This window comes from Simochromis diagramma, unplaced genomic scaffold (assembly GCF_900408965.1).
Source record: "Simochromis diagramma unplaced genomic scaffold, fSimDia1.1 OVJJ01000565.1, whole genome shotgun sequence".
NCBI classification, from domain to species: Eukaryota; Metazoa; Chordata; class Actinopteri; order Cichliformes; family Cichlidae; genus Simochromis; species Simochromis diagramma.
The window spans coordinates 545,827-566,199 of NW_024387304.1; the positions used below are offsets into that span (position 1 = coordinate 545,827).

At 41.6% G+C, this 20,373-nt stretch overlaps 1 protein-coding gene across 4 annotated transcripts in view; it reads right to left on the reverse strand.

Moving 5' to 3' along the window:
* LOC120716630 (teneurin-3) overlaps positions 1-20,373 on the reverse strand; it is an 840,982-nt gene that overhangs the window by 227,884 nt on the left and 592,725 nt on the right. For 3 of the 4 annotated variants that reach the window (XM_040004185.1, XM_040004188.1, XM_040004189.1), the window contains one exon: positions 16,352-16,503. The exons of the other annotated variant lie outside the window; for it this stretch is intronic. In XM_040004185.1, coding sequence (XP_039860119.1) covers positions 16,352-16,490 — 139 coding nt within the window. In that variant the 5' untranslated portion in view covers positions 16,491-16,503. The remainder of the gene's footprint in view (positions 1-16,351; positions 16,504-20,373) is intronic. 4 annotated transcript variants of the gene reach the window in all.

Here is a 20,373-nt window from a genome sequence, read left to right on the forward strand (position 1 = left end):
ATATTTAGACCATATTGTCTCCAAAAATGGTGTGCAGACAGACCCTGAAAAGGTTGCTGCCATTAAGGCCTGGCTAGTGCCACAGAATTCAAAACAGTTTAAGTCGTTTTTAGGGTTCACAGGCTATTATTGCCGATTTGTTAAGGATTATTCAAAGATAGGCCCTTAAACGACCTCACATGTGGCTATCTACCTCTCCGAAAAGGCCAGAAACAAACAGGCACTTCCAAATATTTCAGACCTCGAGAACCCTTTGCAGACAGATGGACACCTGTTTGTCAGCCAGCCTTTGAATGCATTAAGGAGAAGTTAACATCATCCCCTGTATTGGGTTTTGCAGATCCAAAGCCTCAATATTTTCTGCACACTGACGCTAGTACTACAGGCCTCGGCGCCGCTCTTTATCAGGAGCAGGATGATAAAATGCGTGTCATTGCCTATGCTAGCAGAGGACTGACACCAAGCGAGACCAGATATCCAGCTCATAAGCTAGAATTTCTAGCTCTGAAATGGTCCATTGTCGAAAAATTCCATGATTATCTTTATGGTAACGAGTTCATGGTTGTAACGGCTAACAAACCGCTTACATATATTCTGACCACGGCAAAACTTGCCGTAGTGAGCTATCGCTGGTTAGCAGCGTTGTCTACCTTCAACTTCCAAATCAAATACAGAGCTGAAAAGGCTAATCAGGATGCCAACTCCCTATCGCGGCGGCCTCATCAAACTCTGGCTGCAGATAGTGTGGCATTGGAAGAGGACAACAGGATTCAACAACTCACCTCACGTCTTCTCGGATCCCTTCCAAGCTCTAACAATGTATGCCCTGACACCATAGCAGCTGTATGTAATAAGCATCTTCTCAATGGGAAAAGTGAAAACTCACCTTATATCATTCTAGTTGAGTCCTTGGCTATGAGTGCTGATGCCATTCCTGATGCATACAGTGATGTGAGATGCGCTTAGTGAGATACTAAGCAGGTGTTACATTTGCAAGCCACAACAGCGTTACGACACCAGACATCCTTGATGTAAACACAGAGTCCCCCTCTGCGAGTCTTACCTCCTTCGACGAGAGCTCTGTCGCTGACCTCTGCCTGAAAGCATGTTAGCCAGTCAAGTTTAATGGCGCTGTCGGGAATGTTATTGTTAAGCTAAGTTTCCACAAAGATGAAGACACAGCGCTCACTTCAAAGTGGACCGAAGTAAGCGTACAAGATCCAGCTTGTTGTCCAGGGAGCACACGTTGAACAGTACAATGGTGGGAATAACAGGTTTGTGTGGTTTAGCTGCTAGCCTACTCCAGACGGCTCCGTGCTTACCCCTCTTCCTCCCACACCACCTGAGACGTTTCCACTGTGGGCGAGATCTAGTAGGGGGGGTTGCTGATGGTAGATGCCTCTGAAGCAGTCTGCAGTTCCTCAGTGTAATTTGTAGCTCTTCCATGTGTGAAAAGTTTGTGGATTTGCTTCTGTTGATTTTGAGCAGGAGCTCATGACTGTATGAGCATTTTTGTAAAAAACAAGAAAAACAGCAAAACAAACACGGGAACACTGTTCTGTTCGGACAGAGAGCAGTCGCTGCATGTGTCTGCGCTGCCATCTTGAAAAGATAAAAAAGATAAACATCTATAAGCCACAACAAAACCAAACTTGAAGAGGATAACATGAGCCAGCTTTTTAAAATGCAATGTTCTGCTGGAAAACTGACATTCATTTTAGTGTTACTTTGATAAGTACATTACTGCAGCCTAAGTATACTCCTACCTCTATGGCAATAGCATTGTCCCAGTAGGTTAATGGGTCCACCATAAAGAGATGTGTTCTGGAAAAGCCCAAAAAGCTAAGTCTGTTCATCTGGGTGCAGCGCTTTAAGGACAGAACAGAATCAACTTTTTGGGATGTCCTTACCTGGATGATTGGGCAGGCATCAAGACTGTTCTGGAAAAGCTTGAGTAACACAACACCCATGGACCTAAACTAGCCTCAAAACTTTGTCATTCAAACAGGTCTTTTGTGTATTTCCATGGTGGCAGTGAGGTTTGACAAAGTCCACATATGGTGATAGTGTCATAAATCAGAAGACCAACACATCTAATATAATACTACCCAGTCTGTTCCAAGCTAATGACAAGCTGTCCTGAAAAAAAAAAAAGAATAAATAATAATAACAATAACATTTATTTGCATAGCACAGAGTTACAAAGTGCTTCACAGTTTGAATAAAAGTTAAATTCGACACCTCACTGCATCTCTTGACTTCACTGAGTTGACCCACACGACAAAGCTAGCTACCAGGTATGAGCGAAACTAAGAGAGAACACTCAGCATTTGCTAGAGGTCTCTCTCTCCTGGTTAGGAGCCATGGATCTGGTGGATGTAACAACATGCAGGGAGTTTACAGATATAGCAAGAGGAATTTAAATAACCTAGCAATGTTTAAACATTCTGTAGCAGTACGGTTAGAGGGAAAATAAATATGTAAATTAAAGTCACCTCATAAATAATGTCAAATTTCACAACAACAGATGAGAGCAGATTAGAGAATTTATTCAAGAAATCACTGAAGGGTTTGGGAGGTTGCTAGATATTACAACATACTGTATATTCACACAAATATTTGTAGGATAGTTATTCAGAGGACTAAAATGAGCAAGAGTAAGTTTAAGGCAGGGGTGTCAGTCATGCCCCCCGATACAATTATATCCGGCCCGCGAGATAATATCACGTGTCAGTTATTAATGGCCCGTCGGTACGTTGGAGCTGAATCGTCAGACCTGCTGAGAATCCACGCAGGCAGGGCTGGGACTTTATTTTGATGGCCACACCATACAGCCAATCACATGCAAAGACAGACATAGATACCATTATGTGAAAGACGGAAGCGGGCAGACATCTCCAGACAGCAAGGGTAGTGGTACAGGCCGGTTATACAGAGAGATGGGGAGCTGGATTTAAATGCAAGCTTGTCAGGAAAAAGTGAAGATATCAGTGAAAACGTAAAATGTGCAGCATCTGGCTGCAATGATACTGAAGACTGCAAAGCCGAGTGCAGAATTTATCGAATTAGGAGCTCTCTAAAGCATCCATTTCTATTTTCATCCATTTTTCATTGTGGAGAACAAAAGGTTTCAAATTTGTCCAGGACCTTAAACCTCATGTGTGTTTTCTTAATCATGTAGAAAAACTGTTAAACATGTAACTTCTTTACACTGACAGAAAGGGGAGTTTCTCTTGTCCGGCCCACTTAAGATCAAAGTATAAGTATGTGGCTCGCAAAGTAAAATGAGTTTGACACCACTAGTTTAGTTATCTTATCAAAATTTAAAATATGTAATTAGATGTTTCTGGGCATTTCTCCAGTGGTCACCGAAGCCATGTCAGAAACGTCACGTCACTCTGGAGAAGATGACCAGGTGAGAACTCAACCGGTCATTCAGGCGCTTGAGCTTTCAAAAGCATGGTGCCACTGGGCCCAGCTTCAGTTTTTGGATACCATCCTGTAGCAGTGATTATGCTTGTAGGCAATGTCCACACCTGTCTCAGTCCAGTTCTTGATGCTTGGAAATGATGTGATAATTTTGCATGTCCATGTCCTGCTTTATGAGTATCAACAATTACTTTTCTCAGGTCTAAATTGCTTTCTTTAATTTTTGGTGTTTTTAAGTGGCATCTCCAACCGTTGCTGAAGTTTTTATATTGTGCGTAAATTGGAAGATAAGCCTCAGTTTTAACTTGATTTTACAACCATTGAGCATTATCAGGTTAAAGCACATCACTACATGTGTGCAAACAGAAATTATTTATACTTTTTGCCTCACCTTTACATACAACTCTTTTAATATTTTTTAAATGTTGCACTAGAGCAGGGGTCGGCAACCGTTCTGATGATGAGTGCATCTAAACTTTCCTCAGAGGTCAGTGTGCCATATGATTGCATTAGCAATAAATGTAATAACGCTCTATATCAACAGTTACACACTATATAGAACCACTTTATACAATTATATTTGTTCGCAGATGTTGGCAGCTATCAGCGAATAGTTATCAGCTATTATGAAACAAAAAAAGACTTTTTATCCATAACAGCAAATGAACTGTACAACAGAAAATCCAAATGCTATTTATGGTCTCCTCACAACAGTGATAAGAAAAATAAACTGGGCCAACATGGCATGTTTGTTAATACAGAGACACACATGTTACTGTGATCTCTGGTCTCCCAGTGTCCAGCATTCAGAGGCTACCTGAGGACTCATGTGAGAGGAAATCTGCTCACACAGATATGTAGAACCAAATACTGTAAATAAGGCCTCTGCAATGTTCTGAAGACAGTTAAACCTGTCAGGTAATGATGTCCAGCAGGTGAACATGCAGCTCCATGAACACGCACAGCTGTGGATTCCAGCTGCTTCGATGTTGCATTAACTGGCATTAACTCAGCCAGTTAATGTGAGACAAATCCAGCTGCTCATTAAAGCTTTATGGTTTGATCAGAAAATAAAACATTGGTCCAAACACCTGAAAGTCCCAAAATGCATTGTGCCTCGAGTCTACGGATGTATCCATGTATCTCTGTGGTGCTGATGCTGTGCTGAGCGAACAGCTGCTGAAGCTTTTGAAGTGTCTGAATGTGGAAAGCTAACAACGTCCCTCTGACCGGTAGGTAAGTTATTTTTAGCCAATTACAAGTTGAATCTGGTAGTTGGGGTTGTTAGCTAAGATAGTCATTAAGAAGCGGCACAACTAATGTGTCTATGCGAGCTAATCTGTGATGTGCACCGCTGGAGCGGCCATTTATTTTTTAATGCACCTTCTCAGATTAACTCACTGCGTGTCTGGTTTCCTCTTTCTGGCGCAAAGTGGGCGATAAACAAACAAGAGAGAAAAGCCGATCAGCTGATCATTGATCAGTTTCATGATTGATGTAGCAACAGGAGAGGGAGGGGAGAGAATGAGAGAAGAAGAGGCAGCTGTGCAGCAAAGACAGAATAAATCCACCTTTGTGTCTTTTTCCATTCTAGACAAACTGTGTCCCTTCTCAGCTCAACACGAAACGCGTAATATTTTCTCTGAATACGAGACGATTCCGTCTTTTTACGGGACGGTTGGCAACTCTACTAACTAACCTTATGAATAAAATAAAGTTCACTATCAGTAACATCATAGCACCCACCCAGCTGTATAGAAACTCCGTCATGCTAGCTAGTAGCAGTACGAGTTATTGTAACTGACAGTAAAAAGTCAGCACAATGAAAATAAACTCCACCTAAACTTGGTTTATATCTGACCCAGATAGACTGCAGGTCATAACTTCTTACCTGAAGTTCAGTTCACCTGACACTCGGACCGGCGGCCGCCTCGGGTCTCTGCTCCTCCTGCCTCCCCTTTCCCTCATCCACCTGCTGGCCTCCACCACTTGCTAATGTTACTGAATCTGTGGAAGCTACGCGATGCCACCACCAAACAACTGAGTTATTTTTACACAACAGCCAGCATCTGGCCAATCCACCCCCTATATTGTTTATACTGTTACAAAAGAAAAAGAAAATCATCGGCACATAAAAACGAAAAATCACCATCGGGCATACCGGCTATGGTCGTGCTATCAGTTGGCACGCGTGCCAAGGGTTGCCGACCCCTGCACTAGATGCTTCTGGTAGCCATCAGCAAGTTTCTTGCATAGTTCTGCCTGGTATTTAACCAATCCTCTGGGCAGAATTAATAAAGTTTATTTAAATTGGTTGGTTTCCTGGCATAGACCCAGCTTTAAAGTGCACTCCCCAAATTTTCAATAGGGTTGAGGTTGAAGGTCATTCCAGAAGTTTACCCTACTCGATCATTACAAAACCAGTTTTGATATGTGTTTGGGATCTTTTGGAGTAGCAGATTCTGCATTGCATTGAGTCAGGGCTACAACCTATTCTTCTCTCGGCAATCCTCGCTGCCAGCACTCAGCCTCAGTGCTGTGCAATTGCAAGAGCTTGCTTCAGGCTGTTCACATCTGCACGCCTTTACCATCTGTCTGCAAGGTCTAGTGAGTGCAAACAGCAAGCTCCCCACGCAAATCGCTTGTTTAACCGACATTAGCCGGAGTACTGTCCCTGAAGTTGGCCTCCATTTTTGTTGACAGCTGCAAAATTGCTTCCTCCTTGGGCTGCCCTTCATTCCTCAGGCTTCAAATGTGTCTTTTAATCTTTGCACAAGAATTCAAGAATCTGAAAGGTAAGTCCAGTTTAAATAGTCTCTTGCTGTCATCTCCAGGATGTGATTTTGGATTAGAAAGAAAAAAGTTCTGAAATCTTCTGATGTAAATTTATGAGTTTTTTTTAGTGATTTTGCTTGACCTTGGCATTTCCAGCCAATCGGTTAGTCATTTAGCACTGCAGTGATCATCTTAAGTAAGCTTTGAATATTTTCTATCACAAACCCTTCCCTAAACCCAGACACCACATAATTTAGCTCAATACTTGCATCTGTCGTATTATTTAAATATAAACGGGTCCACTGCAATGACTCATAAACAGCGCTTTATTTGGCCATTCGTACTCTGTTCGACATAACACTCCATTTGTGTTCACAACCACCCGTCTCGCCCCCTAGCTGCTGTCATACCTAACTACACTGACTGACTCTGTTAACATCCTACTGTGCAATGCAATTACACCACATCTCCCCTTTCTAGAGTCAATGGGTAGACTACCATTGACTCAACAGATCTTAGAGGGTTATTCTGCCTCTGTGGCTGGTTTGTTCCTATTCACACCTGTAAGAAGTATCATATGATGAAAACCTTAACTCTAACTAACCTGTTTAATAAAACAAATTTCTTCTAGTTTACCTCGTGCCATATCTGGCATTTCACAACTTCTGAACATATATATTTGAATATGACAAACTTTACTTTACTGTTACCCCTTACTGTGTAAAGAATACTGTGAAAGACGGGTATTCTTATCTAAACCTGTCCTTTCATGTGACCAGTCACAAGTCCACTCTCACAACTACTCTCCCGGACCTGGTTCTGGGTATAGATGGAAGTTTTAAAGAAATTGTCTCTGGAATGTCCTTAGGGCACTGCTCCGCGGCTCTTGCAGATTCCGGCTCCCCACTATCATTCTCAGTTTGGACTGGGATGCATTTCATGGGAACAAGGTGCCGCTTAATTGTCCCGCGAGATCCATCTGTGATATATGATCTTGGCCTGGTGTGGTTGCCAATATCGGCATCAGTGGCTCTCTTGTCTGTGATTCACACTTCTTGCCCCTGAGTGAGCCTGTTGAGGCTTTGTGGGCGATGACGTAGGTTGTATGACTGTGCCTCTTTAGTCCTCCTCTCCTTCTCCCTCTGGGCGACAACCGCACCGTCAGGAAGTGCAGGGTCAAGCAGAGATGACAGTGTTGGCACTGTGGTGCAAAGTCATCTGTCCATCAAGAGTTGGGCTGGAGTGTAGCCGTTCTGCAGTGGGGTAGCTCTCTAAGCGAGTAGAGCCAAGTGTGGATAGGTAGCTTATCAGTCTTAACTGCTCGTTCGGCTTCGCCATTGCATTGGCAGTATGTCAGGCTTCTCATGATATCGCTAAAGCCATACAATTTTGCAAATGTCTCAAAAGCTTCTCCCGAAAACTGTGGCCCATTATCTGTTACCAGCTGCTCGTGGATCCCGTGACATGCAAAAATTCCTTTGAGATAATGTGAGAGTGGTGTGTGAGACGGGCAATCTCCACAAATCTTGAGGCATAATCCACAACAAGAAGGTAGGTTTTCCCTTTTAGCATAAACCATGCCATGGCCGCCCTGGATACTGTGATGTATCAGTGGTTCGGTGCGGTTTTGTGTCCCACCTCCTGAAGTTTTTCTTAGAAAGTAAGTCTCTTAGAAGTTTGTCTCTCTCTGTGAGCTATGGGATAAACTTTCCAAGCTGGTTAACCATTCCCAGTAAGTTCCTTAACTCACTCACGCTTTGTGGCTCCTTCATCTCCCTCACACCCTGGGTCTTGCTTGGGTCAGGGCTGATACCACTGGCTGACAGAACATGCCCCAAAAATGTCACCCACTGTTTTGCGATGTCACACTTGTCAATGTTCAGGGGGATGCCAGCTTTGGATCCTACCCAGTACAGAGTGTAGGTGAGAGTCATGCTCCTCTTGTGTTCTGCCCCAGACCAGCACGTCATCCATGTGGCAAACCACCACTTCTATACCATCTGTGACCTCTGTGACCATCCTGTTCTGGAAATACTCTGGTGCTGAAGCAATCCCCAAAGGCAGTCTCTTGAAGTAAAAACGACCAAACGGTGTGATGAAAGTGGTGTATTTGGCTGAATTTTCCATCAGAGGTATTTACCAGAACCCCATGTTAGCGTCCAGCTTGCTGAATATGCTGGCTTCAGCCAATCTGCCCAATGTTCATTAAGGTGTGCATTGACAGATGGCTGTCGTCTTCTTTGGTACCACCACTGTGCCTGAGCACCAATCAGTTGGCTCCTCAATTCTGCTGATCACCCCCAGTTGTTCCATACGGGCCAGCTCCTGCTAAACTTTATTCATCAGAGGTAATGGGATTCTCAGTGGGTTCTTAAAGGAAAAAGGTTGAGCATCAGGTTTCAGTTTGATGTTGTATGGCTGACGTACTTCTCCAAGACCACTGCATAGCTTTGGATAGCAAGTTTTGAGCGGTGTACAGGTGTCTGATGACAAAGACATCCTCTAATATTTCTTTTTCTCCCTTCCTAGTGCAAGCTCGCTGAGAACAGTGAAGTCCAAACGACTCCTCCCAGGTCCCAGCAGAGCCTTGGTTGGTTTTTGGAGACTGGGAGGATGATTGTGCCTGAAGAGTTCCTTAAACACTTTAAGGGGTAGGACTGTCACATCAGCACCTGTGTCAATTTTAAATGGCACGTTCTTGTTACTTATGCTTAAGGTGACCGTCTACGGTTCTCCCTCGCACTTAACGCTACCTGTGAACAAACCATGTTTGTCCTCTTTTATGCACAGTTTTGGGTGCCCTGCATACGTGCCTGTAATGTCCTTTTTTCCCACATGCGTGGCATTTTACATCAATTGCTCAACAATCTTGCTTTGAATGGGATGGAGCGCAGAGACATTTATGACACATAGGGTTCTTCCCGGAACCCACGTGTTGTAGCTTGACGACTATCAGTCTGGAGAGGTTTGATCATGTTCAGTTCATCATGTAGGACTCCATAGTTGTTGATGAAGATGCACAATCTTGGTGTAAAAAAAGGTCCATAAATTTGTTACAGACTGCAGCAGAGTGTGTATGTATGGCAAAGGTATCTGGAGGTTTAACAGTATTGTGCAATGTAGAAAACAAAGTGCGAGTGCTTCCTTCAGTGGATTCAATAATAACAGTGTAGTAAGCAGATTTAGCATGATGAATAGCTTCTTTATAATGTTGTATATGACTAGCACGTCCTGTTTTCCTGTTTTCCTGAAGAGACATTCCAGGCGGCATCCAGTAGCTTTAAGTTTGCCCCATGGTATTCATCTGAACTTTACAGAGTGAGAGAAAGAAACGGTTCGAGTTTTCTGGGGAGCCAAGGAATCTAAGAGGTTGATAAGTCCGTTGTTATAGTGAGATACCAGGTCGTCTATGGAAGCTGAGACATCAGTGGTAGGTAAATTACTCTGCAGGATCAAATCTGGGTCAAGCTGCATGCGTTCTGACAACCGTTTGTCCGTGAGACCAACAACAAGCCTGTCACGTATCAGTTCATCATGTAGCACTCCATAGTTGCAGTGTTCTGCTAGTGCATACAGTGCAGTCACAAAAGCATCCACTGTCTCGTTTTCTCCCTGTCCACACATGTTGAATTTGGCACGTTCGTAAATCACATTTTTCGTCACGATGAAAAAAGCCTGGAATTGATCACGTACCCCCAGATATGTTGTCCTTTGCTCGGCCGTTAAACTTAGACCGTGAAGCACATCGTCCGCATCGTCTCCCATGCAGTAAATCAACGTGTTGACTTGGTGCTCCTCCGAACTCACATTCAAATTACTGGCAAGGTGGAATCTTTGGAAACTCCGTATACATTTGGACTACTCTTGCGGCTTTGAAAAGTCGAAGGGCTCCAGTGGTTGGATGCTGAATGTCGTGCTTGATCCGGCCCGCTCACTGTGCAGTTTCATCCGCCATGTTCTCCCTGTTTTTTTTTCTTTTTTTCCCGCAAGCTCCAAAAGATACAGGTTCATTCAGTCGAGGTCGTACGGATCAGTAAAGGACTGACACCATGTTGTGGTGTTTAATTATACACGGGTCCACTGCAATGATTCATAAACAGCTCTTTATTCGGCCATTCTTAGTCTGTTCAACACAACATTCCATTTGTGTTCACAACCACCCGTCTCGCCCCCTAGCTGCCGTCATACCTAACTACACTGACTGGCTCTGTTAACATCCTACTGTGCAATGCAATTACACCACAGCATAAATCGGCCAGTCTGTGCTACCAAGCTTGCATTCTCAGCCCAGTGCCTCTGCCCGATCATTCCAGCCGCTCCCCATCGACCCATTCAGGTCGATCATTCTGTGCAGTAAGTTCATGTTCATCTACAGATAAGTCTGCAGCAATTTTAGTGAAATTACCCCTCTGCAGCTTCCTTACCATAAGCCATATCACTCCACAAAACACACACATGTTCACTTGATTATTCAATCCTGGCTTTAGAGTGCCATTTCTGCCTATGTCAATCTTTCAGCCTTGTTGCAATCTCTCACACTCGACTCTCTTGCTTAAACTACACTAGCTTTTCAGCTTAGTCGCAGTCAGTCTCAATACACCATTACTCTAGTCCAATCATTTTCTTGCCCACCTTTTTTCAACCAGTCAGCCTCCACTTTGAGTGGTTTAAATTGGTGCTCTCCGTCATTCTCCCTTTCAGGCTCTCATTCGTGCAACCCACCTCCTCCTCATCCCCACCTCTCACACACCTCAGCCAGAGCTCCATACAAACTTCAGTCTTCATCTTCGCTAACACCAGTGTATAGACTTCGGGGGGTCCTATCACCACTGGGACTCCATTCTGGCAGAATCGTTCATTGGCGCTATTAATACATTCATTTCTCTGTCACTAAATTGTGTCCATTCTCTCCTTATTGAAATAAGAATCAAACAAAGTTTCCATGTACCCAAGAAATCTTTTTCTGAAACATAATACATGACTTATAACTGCGTCAGTCTGCAGTGTCAAAGGGTGAAAATGATGCGCAAAAACAGAGATATGTATGTGTGCACAGTGTTGGGGAGTAACGGAATACATGTACCACCGTTACGTATTTAAAATACAAAGTACGAGTAACTGTATTCTGTTACAGTTACTGTTTGAAACGGTGGTATTCAGAATACAGTTACTTTGTTGAAATAAAGGGATTACACAGCAGTCTTTTCCTGTTTCATATGTTCGGCTATGCCCTCTCTATTTTTGGTAATTCCACGCTGGTGGAAACCCAAACAAAACACGCATTAAGAGGCTCTAATGTCTGTGTCTCAATCTCGCGGCCCATGTCGCCTCTGAAGGTGACGTGAAGAAATATTTTAAAAAAGTATTATTCAAAAAATGATTTAATATGAAGGCAATAGGCAGAGTGTTACAGGCATAGCATGTATGAAGCATGTAAGTCAGCGCCATCAGATCTGATATTTTATCTTCTCGTGATATGATTTTAAACACATCTGAGGGCTCGATTGTACCTGAGGAGACCCTGGACAGCTTTGTCCTGGTTAATGCTGAGAACCTTAAGAAGGTTTTCTCCACAGTGAGACCCACCACATGTCTTTTAGATCCAATCCCCTCTTCACTTTTGAAAACACTTTATGGATTTTTTGACGCTGAGCTTTTATACATGATGAATTGCTCTCTTCAGTTGGGTGTCCTCCTGCTGCCTTTAAAACGGAGGTGCTGAGGCCCCTTCTGAAGAAGAGCAATTTGGACTGTAATGATTTTAATAACTACAGACCCGTATCCAACTCACCATTTTTAAGTAAAATCTTAGAAAAACTTGTTTTTACTCAGATTAATGATTTTCTGAATGATAGACAGATCCTGGAGATATTCCAGTCTGGTGAACCACAGCACAGAGACGGCTCTCCTAAAGGTTTTAAATAGAGATGGCACGATACCACTTTTTTATGTCCGATACCGATACCGATACCATAAATTTGGATATCTGCCGATACCGATATGAATCCGATATAGTGTTTTTTTAATCAACAAAACTGTTTTTTTAAATATCTTGCTGCATTTTGTATAAGTTCATACTCAAGTTTAAATAAACAATAACACTAAAGCTATTCTGTTATACCTGTATGCAAAAAAAAAATATTTCATAGTTCAGCAAAACTGATCAATCTAATAAACTTAAACCTACTACATCCTTCCTGTTCTGGTATTTTAAAGAGTACTTAGCAGAAATATTAAGTAACCTAACTAATAGGGTTGCAAACTCCCAGCAAAAAAAAAAAAAAAAAAATAAGGCACCACCCTCCATCTCATGATGCTTAATCGACGTAATCAACTTTAATTTGATGCAGTGTGAAAAAAAAATGCACAGAAATCAATTGTTTTTCAAGAATAATTAAATAGATTCAACATCTTTCTTCAACAGAACTGCAGACTGCACAGATGGTTCCCAAAGGAAAAAGTACTATAGCTCACTAGGGTATATTAGACTTAACAGTTACTATATACAGTAATGGACTTCTATACATTTTACATCAGATTAAAACTTTGGGTGTAAGATTCAGATAATTATTTATTAAAAGCTCGACATTTTAAATGAGAATAAGAAAGAAAAGTATGTCTTTGTGCCCCCTTTTCCCTGTTCATGCCCTATCGCCCCCCTGGCTAAACTTTGCTAGATCCGCCCCTGCACAGTTACCAGCCGTCAGCTACGTAGAAAAAGATCCTGGTGTAGAAAGTAATATTAAATCAATTCTAACAACAGCTGATCAAGCTTAAACGTGCTGCTGTTGTTCAGCCGCTGGTTTCCTCTTTCTGCTGCAAAGTGGGCCAAAAACAAACAAGAGAGACGATCAGCTGATCATTGATCAGTTTCATGATTGAAGTAGCAGCAGGAGAGAGAGAGAGAGAGAGAGAGAGAGAGAGAGGCAGTCGCTCCATATATCGGTTGTTAGCTTAGCTTAACGTGTATATGCTTTACAAACATTCAGAGATGAACTTACACACTTGCTTTACTTCTCTCTGGGATCACTTCCTCGGAGATGAAATGCCGGATTGCTAGCGAGGCTACAAATACACACAGCGGCTCTATCACGTGAGGGGTACTGCTGCTGCGTGCTACTGTTATGAGCTGAGTTACGCCGTGTCTCAAGTTTATGAGGTGCTTTTTTGATATTTAATGGATCGGATTACATTTTTTTAATTTTTCTCCGATATCGGATCCAGTAATTTACGTCAGTATTGGACCGATACCGATACTTAATATCGGATCGGCCCATCTCTAGTTTTAAATGATCTTAGATGTAACTGGGACTCCCAAAAGCTCTCAGTCCTGGTGCTGCTGGATATAAGCGCAGCCTTTGATACAGTAGACCACGCTATTCTTTTAAACAGACTGAAACACATGGTGGGCCTCTCTGGTGCTGTACACAACTGGTTCACTTCCTGTCTCTCTGACAGAACTTTTATGGTGAGTATGGATACATGTGTTTCAGGATCGATTTTAAAGTTCTTTTATTGGTTTTTAAATGTCTTAATGGTCTCGGGCCTTCTTTTCTCTCAGATCTGCTTTTACCATATGAGCCCTCGCGGACCCTGAGGTCCTCTGGTACTGGCCTTTTGATTGTCCCTAAAGTCAGGACACATACTCACGGAGAGGCAGCTTTTCAGTGGTACGGTCCTCGTGTGTGGAACAGCCTGCCGGAGGAGCTCAGGGCCGCAGAGAACGTACATGTTTTTAAGAACAGGCTCAAGACCCACCTTTTTAATTTAGCTTTTACTTAACGTTTATTTATTTTATGCTTATTTATCCTGTTATTCTATTTATATTATTAATTTAGGTTTTACCTAATATTTATTGATTTTATTCTTATTCATTTTTTATCTTCCTACTCTATTTAGATTTATACTGTATCCCATTCTTATTTATTTTATCTTTTTATCCTGTATATATCCTTATTGGGTCATATCTCCAGTGTTTACTCGGAGGGCGCTCTCTGCACCGGGGCTGTGACCGACCGTGGCTGCTGGGGTCCTCTCAGCCTGGCTGGGGGGCTTCTTTGCCTCCCACCTGCTGTGTGCCCAGCCTGGAGGCTGCGGTCTGTGACCGGCTCCCGGTGCAGACGGCTCCCTGTGATAGTGTTTCCTCACCTGGCTCATATGTGCCCAGCCCAATTTCACTCTTTAAGTGTGTGTGTGTGTGTGTGTGTGTGTGGGGGGGGGGTAATGTGTGTGTATGTATCCATGATTGTTTATGTTAATGAGAGTGTGGGGAGTGAGTTGGAGGGTGGGGTGGGCTGCTTTTAACCATGTAAAGCACTTTGTGCTACATTTCTGTATGAAAAGTGCTTTATAAATAAAGATTGATTGAAATGTAATAATAACCACTGCAGACAAACAGAGAGCCTGACGAGCCCAGCTGTAAGTAAGCTATTAAGACTCGACTGTACGCTGTGTTCGTGTTTTCCTCTGAAACAATAAGCTCCGTTGCAGCAGCCTTTCAACGCCTCTCTCTGTCTCTCACTAGCAAACTTGACCCAGACAACAAAGTAAAGCTAGTTTTCATCTATGAGCCCGACACAAACTCGCCGTATTAGCCAGAGGTCCCTTTACTACGGTTCAGAGCCGCGGACCTGTTTTATATACGCGCGGAATAGTTTTCTATACGAGATCACTGCAGAAAGTGCAGCCTTACCTAATGTCCACCTACTGTTACTCATTTATATTAAGATTTAAACATCTGGTTGGTGTTGGTGTGGAGAGTAACCTTCAGTAATAGTAATAAATCACACAGCAATAGTACATTCATGTAGTTGTAAAAAGCATGATAATATATTAAGTAATCCAAAGTATTCAGAATACTCTCATTGAGTAACGTAACGGAATACGTTACAAAATACATTTTGGGGCATGTAATCTGTAATCTGTAGTGGGATACATTTTAAAAGTAACCTTCCCAACACTGTATATGCATTATATAAAGCATCCAGATGATATGTTGCCGTTTTGTTTTTTGATAATTATATATAAATGTGTTCTTATACACGTATGTCTTTCAGGTCTTTATGTATAAGAGAACATGAAGATACTGTCTATATTTGTAATGCACACTGGGCACACTAACTAAGGAGCTTCGTGGAGCAATTCATTTCACAGAGTCGTATATTACCACTGCTTTGTTTAGTCATGCAGATATTAATTTTAAGATCACTGGTGTTACGTACTTCCACGAATTCACAAATTATGCTCGCAGTGACGACCCTCCACTAACCCTCTGTCTTCCTCTATCTTTCATTCATGTTCTGTCGTCTCTAGTTCTACTTTCACCTTAATGATGATTGAAAAATCAGAAACAACTAGATGTGTTTGATATCACTCTGTCTTTTTTTTGCTATGGATTAACTCATCTACTTGGGTTTTTTAATAATTAGGGAGGCAGTACAAACTGTCTATTTATGTAATAAAATATTGTCTCTAGACCTTTAAACTCCAAGGGTCAGTGCCTATGATGCAGAGTAGCTATGTAAACGTTGTTACCTTGGCTGTTGTTTCCTGATAATAATTTGAAGAAATCACCATGTGCAACAGGAGCAACAAAAGTTATATCATTACTTATTTTGATATTATCACTTATATATAATATTATCACTTATTTTGATATTATCTGCATTTTTATTACCAGACTCTGGTGGCAGAAATACCTCCCTCTCATTAATAAGAAATGAAGGTGAAGTGTTGGCAAAGCAGCTGATTAGATGTATTATATTCAGACAAACTGAAAGCACTGCTGATCCTGCACCTGGTTAACTTGTCAGTTGTATAAAACTGGAAATCATCAGAGCAGCCACCCGCTTCTGTCCTAAAGGAGTTGTATTCTCCATCTTGCACGCTCACATTAGTTTACCATGAAAGGCCTGGTTTATCCTCAGTGTTAATGGGATACGCACACGCCATCAAAACACATAGAGCTGCAGTTCTCTACGAGACTGAAAGAAGAGCAGCTTTCAGTGACTGTCTCCAACGGTGGCTACAAGATGGCAGTAATGTAAAGCATAGATACACATATTCATTGGTAGGCAAGGAGCTCTATTGCTATGAAATCTGAGATGAGAGGAGAGTGATTGCTTTACTGTGGTATGTTTTAACTTACATCTGTTTTTAGATTTTTCAACCTCTCCTGATGGGACACTGTCAGACTCGTCTTCTACTTCAGCTATTCTCCTCTGGATTATCACAAAGAAACACAGAGAGTTCAGCTGTTGTGTCCCAAGATACAGAATTTTGGTCATAGAAAAAATGGTTCTGGAAAACAGAAGAAAAACAAAACAAAACAGGATTTTAGCTCACGATTGTCGTAGTGTCAAGTTGTTATTACAGCTAAGATGTGTTTTTCAGCCTAGACACATATGAATCGCTCCTGCGCTTGAAATCATCAGGGATCATAAATGCTGGGAAAAATATAGCAACTTCCAAAGTGACCATTTTAACCCACTTTAATGTACTGCAAGGGCCTGTAACCCTGACAGTTGTCATGGTATGATGATGCAATTTTGCATGGCTTCAGTTATTGTACAGCTGATCATGAGTGGGCCAGGTGGGAGGCACTCACCGTTTGGAGTGATATTACTTTTACTTGTAATGAAGTTTATAGTAAAAATAATACAGCCAAATCTGGCTACAGCAATAGCTTCCTCGTGGAAGATTAAGATGAGATTTGAATACAACAAAATGAGAAAACATAGGTGCGTAGGAACTTTCAGATATCTGTATAGACGCACTTGATCACTGTGTTTGCAGTGTTTCTGAGCGGAAGAAAAAAGACTGGGTGAGCTTTGAGATGTGTTTGAAAATTCAGGTTATGGTCAAAAATGATACCAAGGTTTTTAGCAGAGGACATGATGTCTTTGGTTTTGGCAAGGCGGTACTAACTGACCTCCTTAGAGCAACTGGACTGAGCACTAGAACCTTAGTTTACCTGAATTACGATGAAGGAAATTTCAATACATCCAATTAGTAATGGCAGAGAAGCTTTCACTCAGGCAGCACAGGCTGTTGAGGAGGCTGGGCATGACAGAAAAGTATAACTGTTAATCATGTGCACAGCAATAATTGGAGGTCTATTAGACTGATGAGGGTGAATGTATAAAGAAAACAGAATTGGTCCCAGGATTGAACTCTGGGGGACTCCACACATGAGTGGTCCAGATGAGGACATACAAGGACAAGTATGAAGAAAACCATTAGAGAGCAGAACCAGTGATGGCAGACAGTTTTGTAGTCTGATTAACATGATAAGCAACATCAAGCTGTAGATAAGTCAAGCAGGAATAAAATAGCTCATAAAAATAGAATTAGTAATTTTCAATAAAGCTGTTTCAGTGCTGTGGTTTTGTCTATAACCAGACTGGAATATATCAAAGATGTTGGGTAGGATGAAGTGTGCATGTGTGAGAAAAAACACCCAAAAGATCAAAAAGAAGGAATCTAGAAATCTGTCATAGTCATCATAGTCATTATAGTGCGTCACTGTTTTCAGGGATGAACACAACCTTAATGTTAAAAAGTAAAAGAGTATTTAACCTCATTCATCAAAAAAAAAGGGGAAAAAAGGAATAATAACCAGAAACAATACAGGAAACATTATTACAAAGATGAGAAAAGAACAAAAGATTATTAAAAGACGTGGAAATGGACTGGCATTTATAGCCACATTTAACCATACATTTATAAAGTGCTTATTCTATATACTCTATACTAAACTGTACAGTTTAGAATCAGCAATTAACCTATCAGTAGAATATGAGAGGAAGCCAGAAGAAATCCATGCAGGCAAATGAAGAACATACAAGCTCCACAAAGACAGGCCCCAGCTATAATTTAAAACTGGATAATTGTTGCTGTGCGGTGACCACTCCACCACTTTGTTACCCATTCAGAAAAACTAACGTTACAGAAGAGGAGCACATAACCCGGGAGAGGACAGGTATTAAACGCAAGGAAACTGCTCACAAAAAGAGAAGCATTGTGAGGAACGTTTTCTGTCGATAGATGAAACAAAAGGAACTCAATGCTGAGAATAAGTACAGTTTTTCAGTGAAATGAAAGAAACAATCATTCGATACAAAGCACTTAGTTATAAAAATGTCACTTATTCACTTTAGTGAGATGAAGACGGACGTTAAAAGAAAGAGAATACATGAAAGGGAAGAGAAATAGAAAGAAGAGTAAAACAGAGGATAAGAGGGATGGAAAATGAGTGAAAGCAATGATCAGTTTGCTGGTTTTGTTTTTGGTTAAGAAGTGAATTAAGAGAGTTTGATTAGGTTTCATCGGTAATTAAACAGTTAATTAAAAACACTGTGCTTCAGTGAACAATGAAGAAAACCTAATGGGGATTAGAGCGTCACTTTAAAAAACAGCAATAAGGAGTTTGTTGAATGTGCTTATACCAACATCATTCATTTAGATTTCTCATCTAAACATAATTTAGTTTTGTACTTTTCACATGTTTAGCACATGAAGTAATGACAGAAGGTATTTATGTTCTCTCCCAAAGCTCCCCCCCTTGAGAACAGTGACTACACTGTCCTTCCACTTTGTCTCTTGCTTTGGAAATGTTACCACGGTCCTTCAAATTCTGCATTTTAATGATAAATAAACATTTAAAATTCCAGTGAAAGAGAGGGTGTAGACCTTTAACTGAGTGCTGTTCTTGTGATCTTTATCATTCTCTCTTTTTGAGCTTCTGGCTGTCTTCTCTTCTGAGTCTTTGTTGATGCATTTTTCTATTCTGGGTTGTAGTGATTGCTTATTTTGATTCCTGGAGTCTTAGATGATTCCCACCTCCCCATGTTTCTGCATCTGGTTTGTCTTGAATGTGTTTGCATTCCTTTCTTTTCCCCCATCGTGTCCCCGTGTCTGTCTGATCTCTCTGTGTCCTGTCTCCGTGGTCCTTGTTTACTTCTGTCAGGTTTGTATGTCCTGATCTTAGTGTCACAATTTGTTACTTCCTGTTTTATTTTGATAATCCCTATAAAAATAATAGTGCTGTTTCTCCATTATGTTTCGTTAATCTGTCAGTTTCCAGCTATATAAAGCAGAGTTTCTGTGTAGAAAGTCCTGTGCTGGGATTCTAATCTTGCCTGCCACACAGTCAGAGTTTTGTTGTACTGTAACAATACCTCTTGGCAATAAATCGAATACCGTTGATAAATCAGATTTTTCCCTTACAAAAGTGTAACATTTGTAAGGAAAATGCTTTTGTGGATTGCACCCATGAAGAACGTGCCAAATCCTTTCTGCCAAATGCCTCATTCTGCAACTGACTCCTATTTAATGCTGTTTATTGGACTGGATCATTTAAAGCTGAAGGAACAAGACATATTGGCAATGTAACAATGTGTTCATTGAACAAGCAGGAGCCTCAGTAGCATGTGGAAAAACCAGACACCAGCCACAACAGCCTGGCACCTGCTCCCCATGCTGGTCACCAGCTTGCTCAGACACTGCTGCGGGACAGCGTCACATTCTTCCACCAGCATTTATTGGAAGTCAGTCAGTATGGTTGTGTTAATCACACTGTTTGAACAGCACATCCAAGCTATTCCCACAAGTGTTCAGTGCTGTTGAAGTCAGCCCTGCGGGCAGGCCACTCCATCCTCTCCACTGCCAAATTCTGATGCTAATCCCTGATAAACCCTGCTCTGTTGGTGCAAGCGTTGTTGGAGGATAGAATTCAGTCACACACTGTGGAGATATGGGAATGCCACTGGTTGCAGAATCTCATCTCGATGTCTCTCTCCACTGATCATGATGACAAGCTTTGTTTTTCCAGTGAGGAAGACTGCCTCAATCAAAAGCTTTTGCCCTATTGGTACAGCAATCAGCATAGCGCCCTCTGCATCTTCTCCACATTTTGACCTTATAATCCAATCAATTGGAGTCTACGATGTTTATCATTGTCAGAGAAGATTTGACAAGTTTATTTATGGGCACAGCCCACACACTCTACTCTGCTTCCTAACACAGACGCATTTTCCTTACTTGCACCAGTATCGTGTTGTAAGTTATGTTTCCAGCAGTTAAAGCTACTGTAGGGTGGGGAATATGATTAGATTAACTCCTGCAACAGTAAAATTCACACTCATGTGCCATGCTTTTATATAGATATAC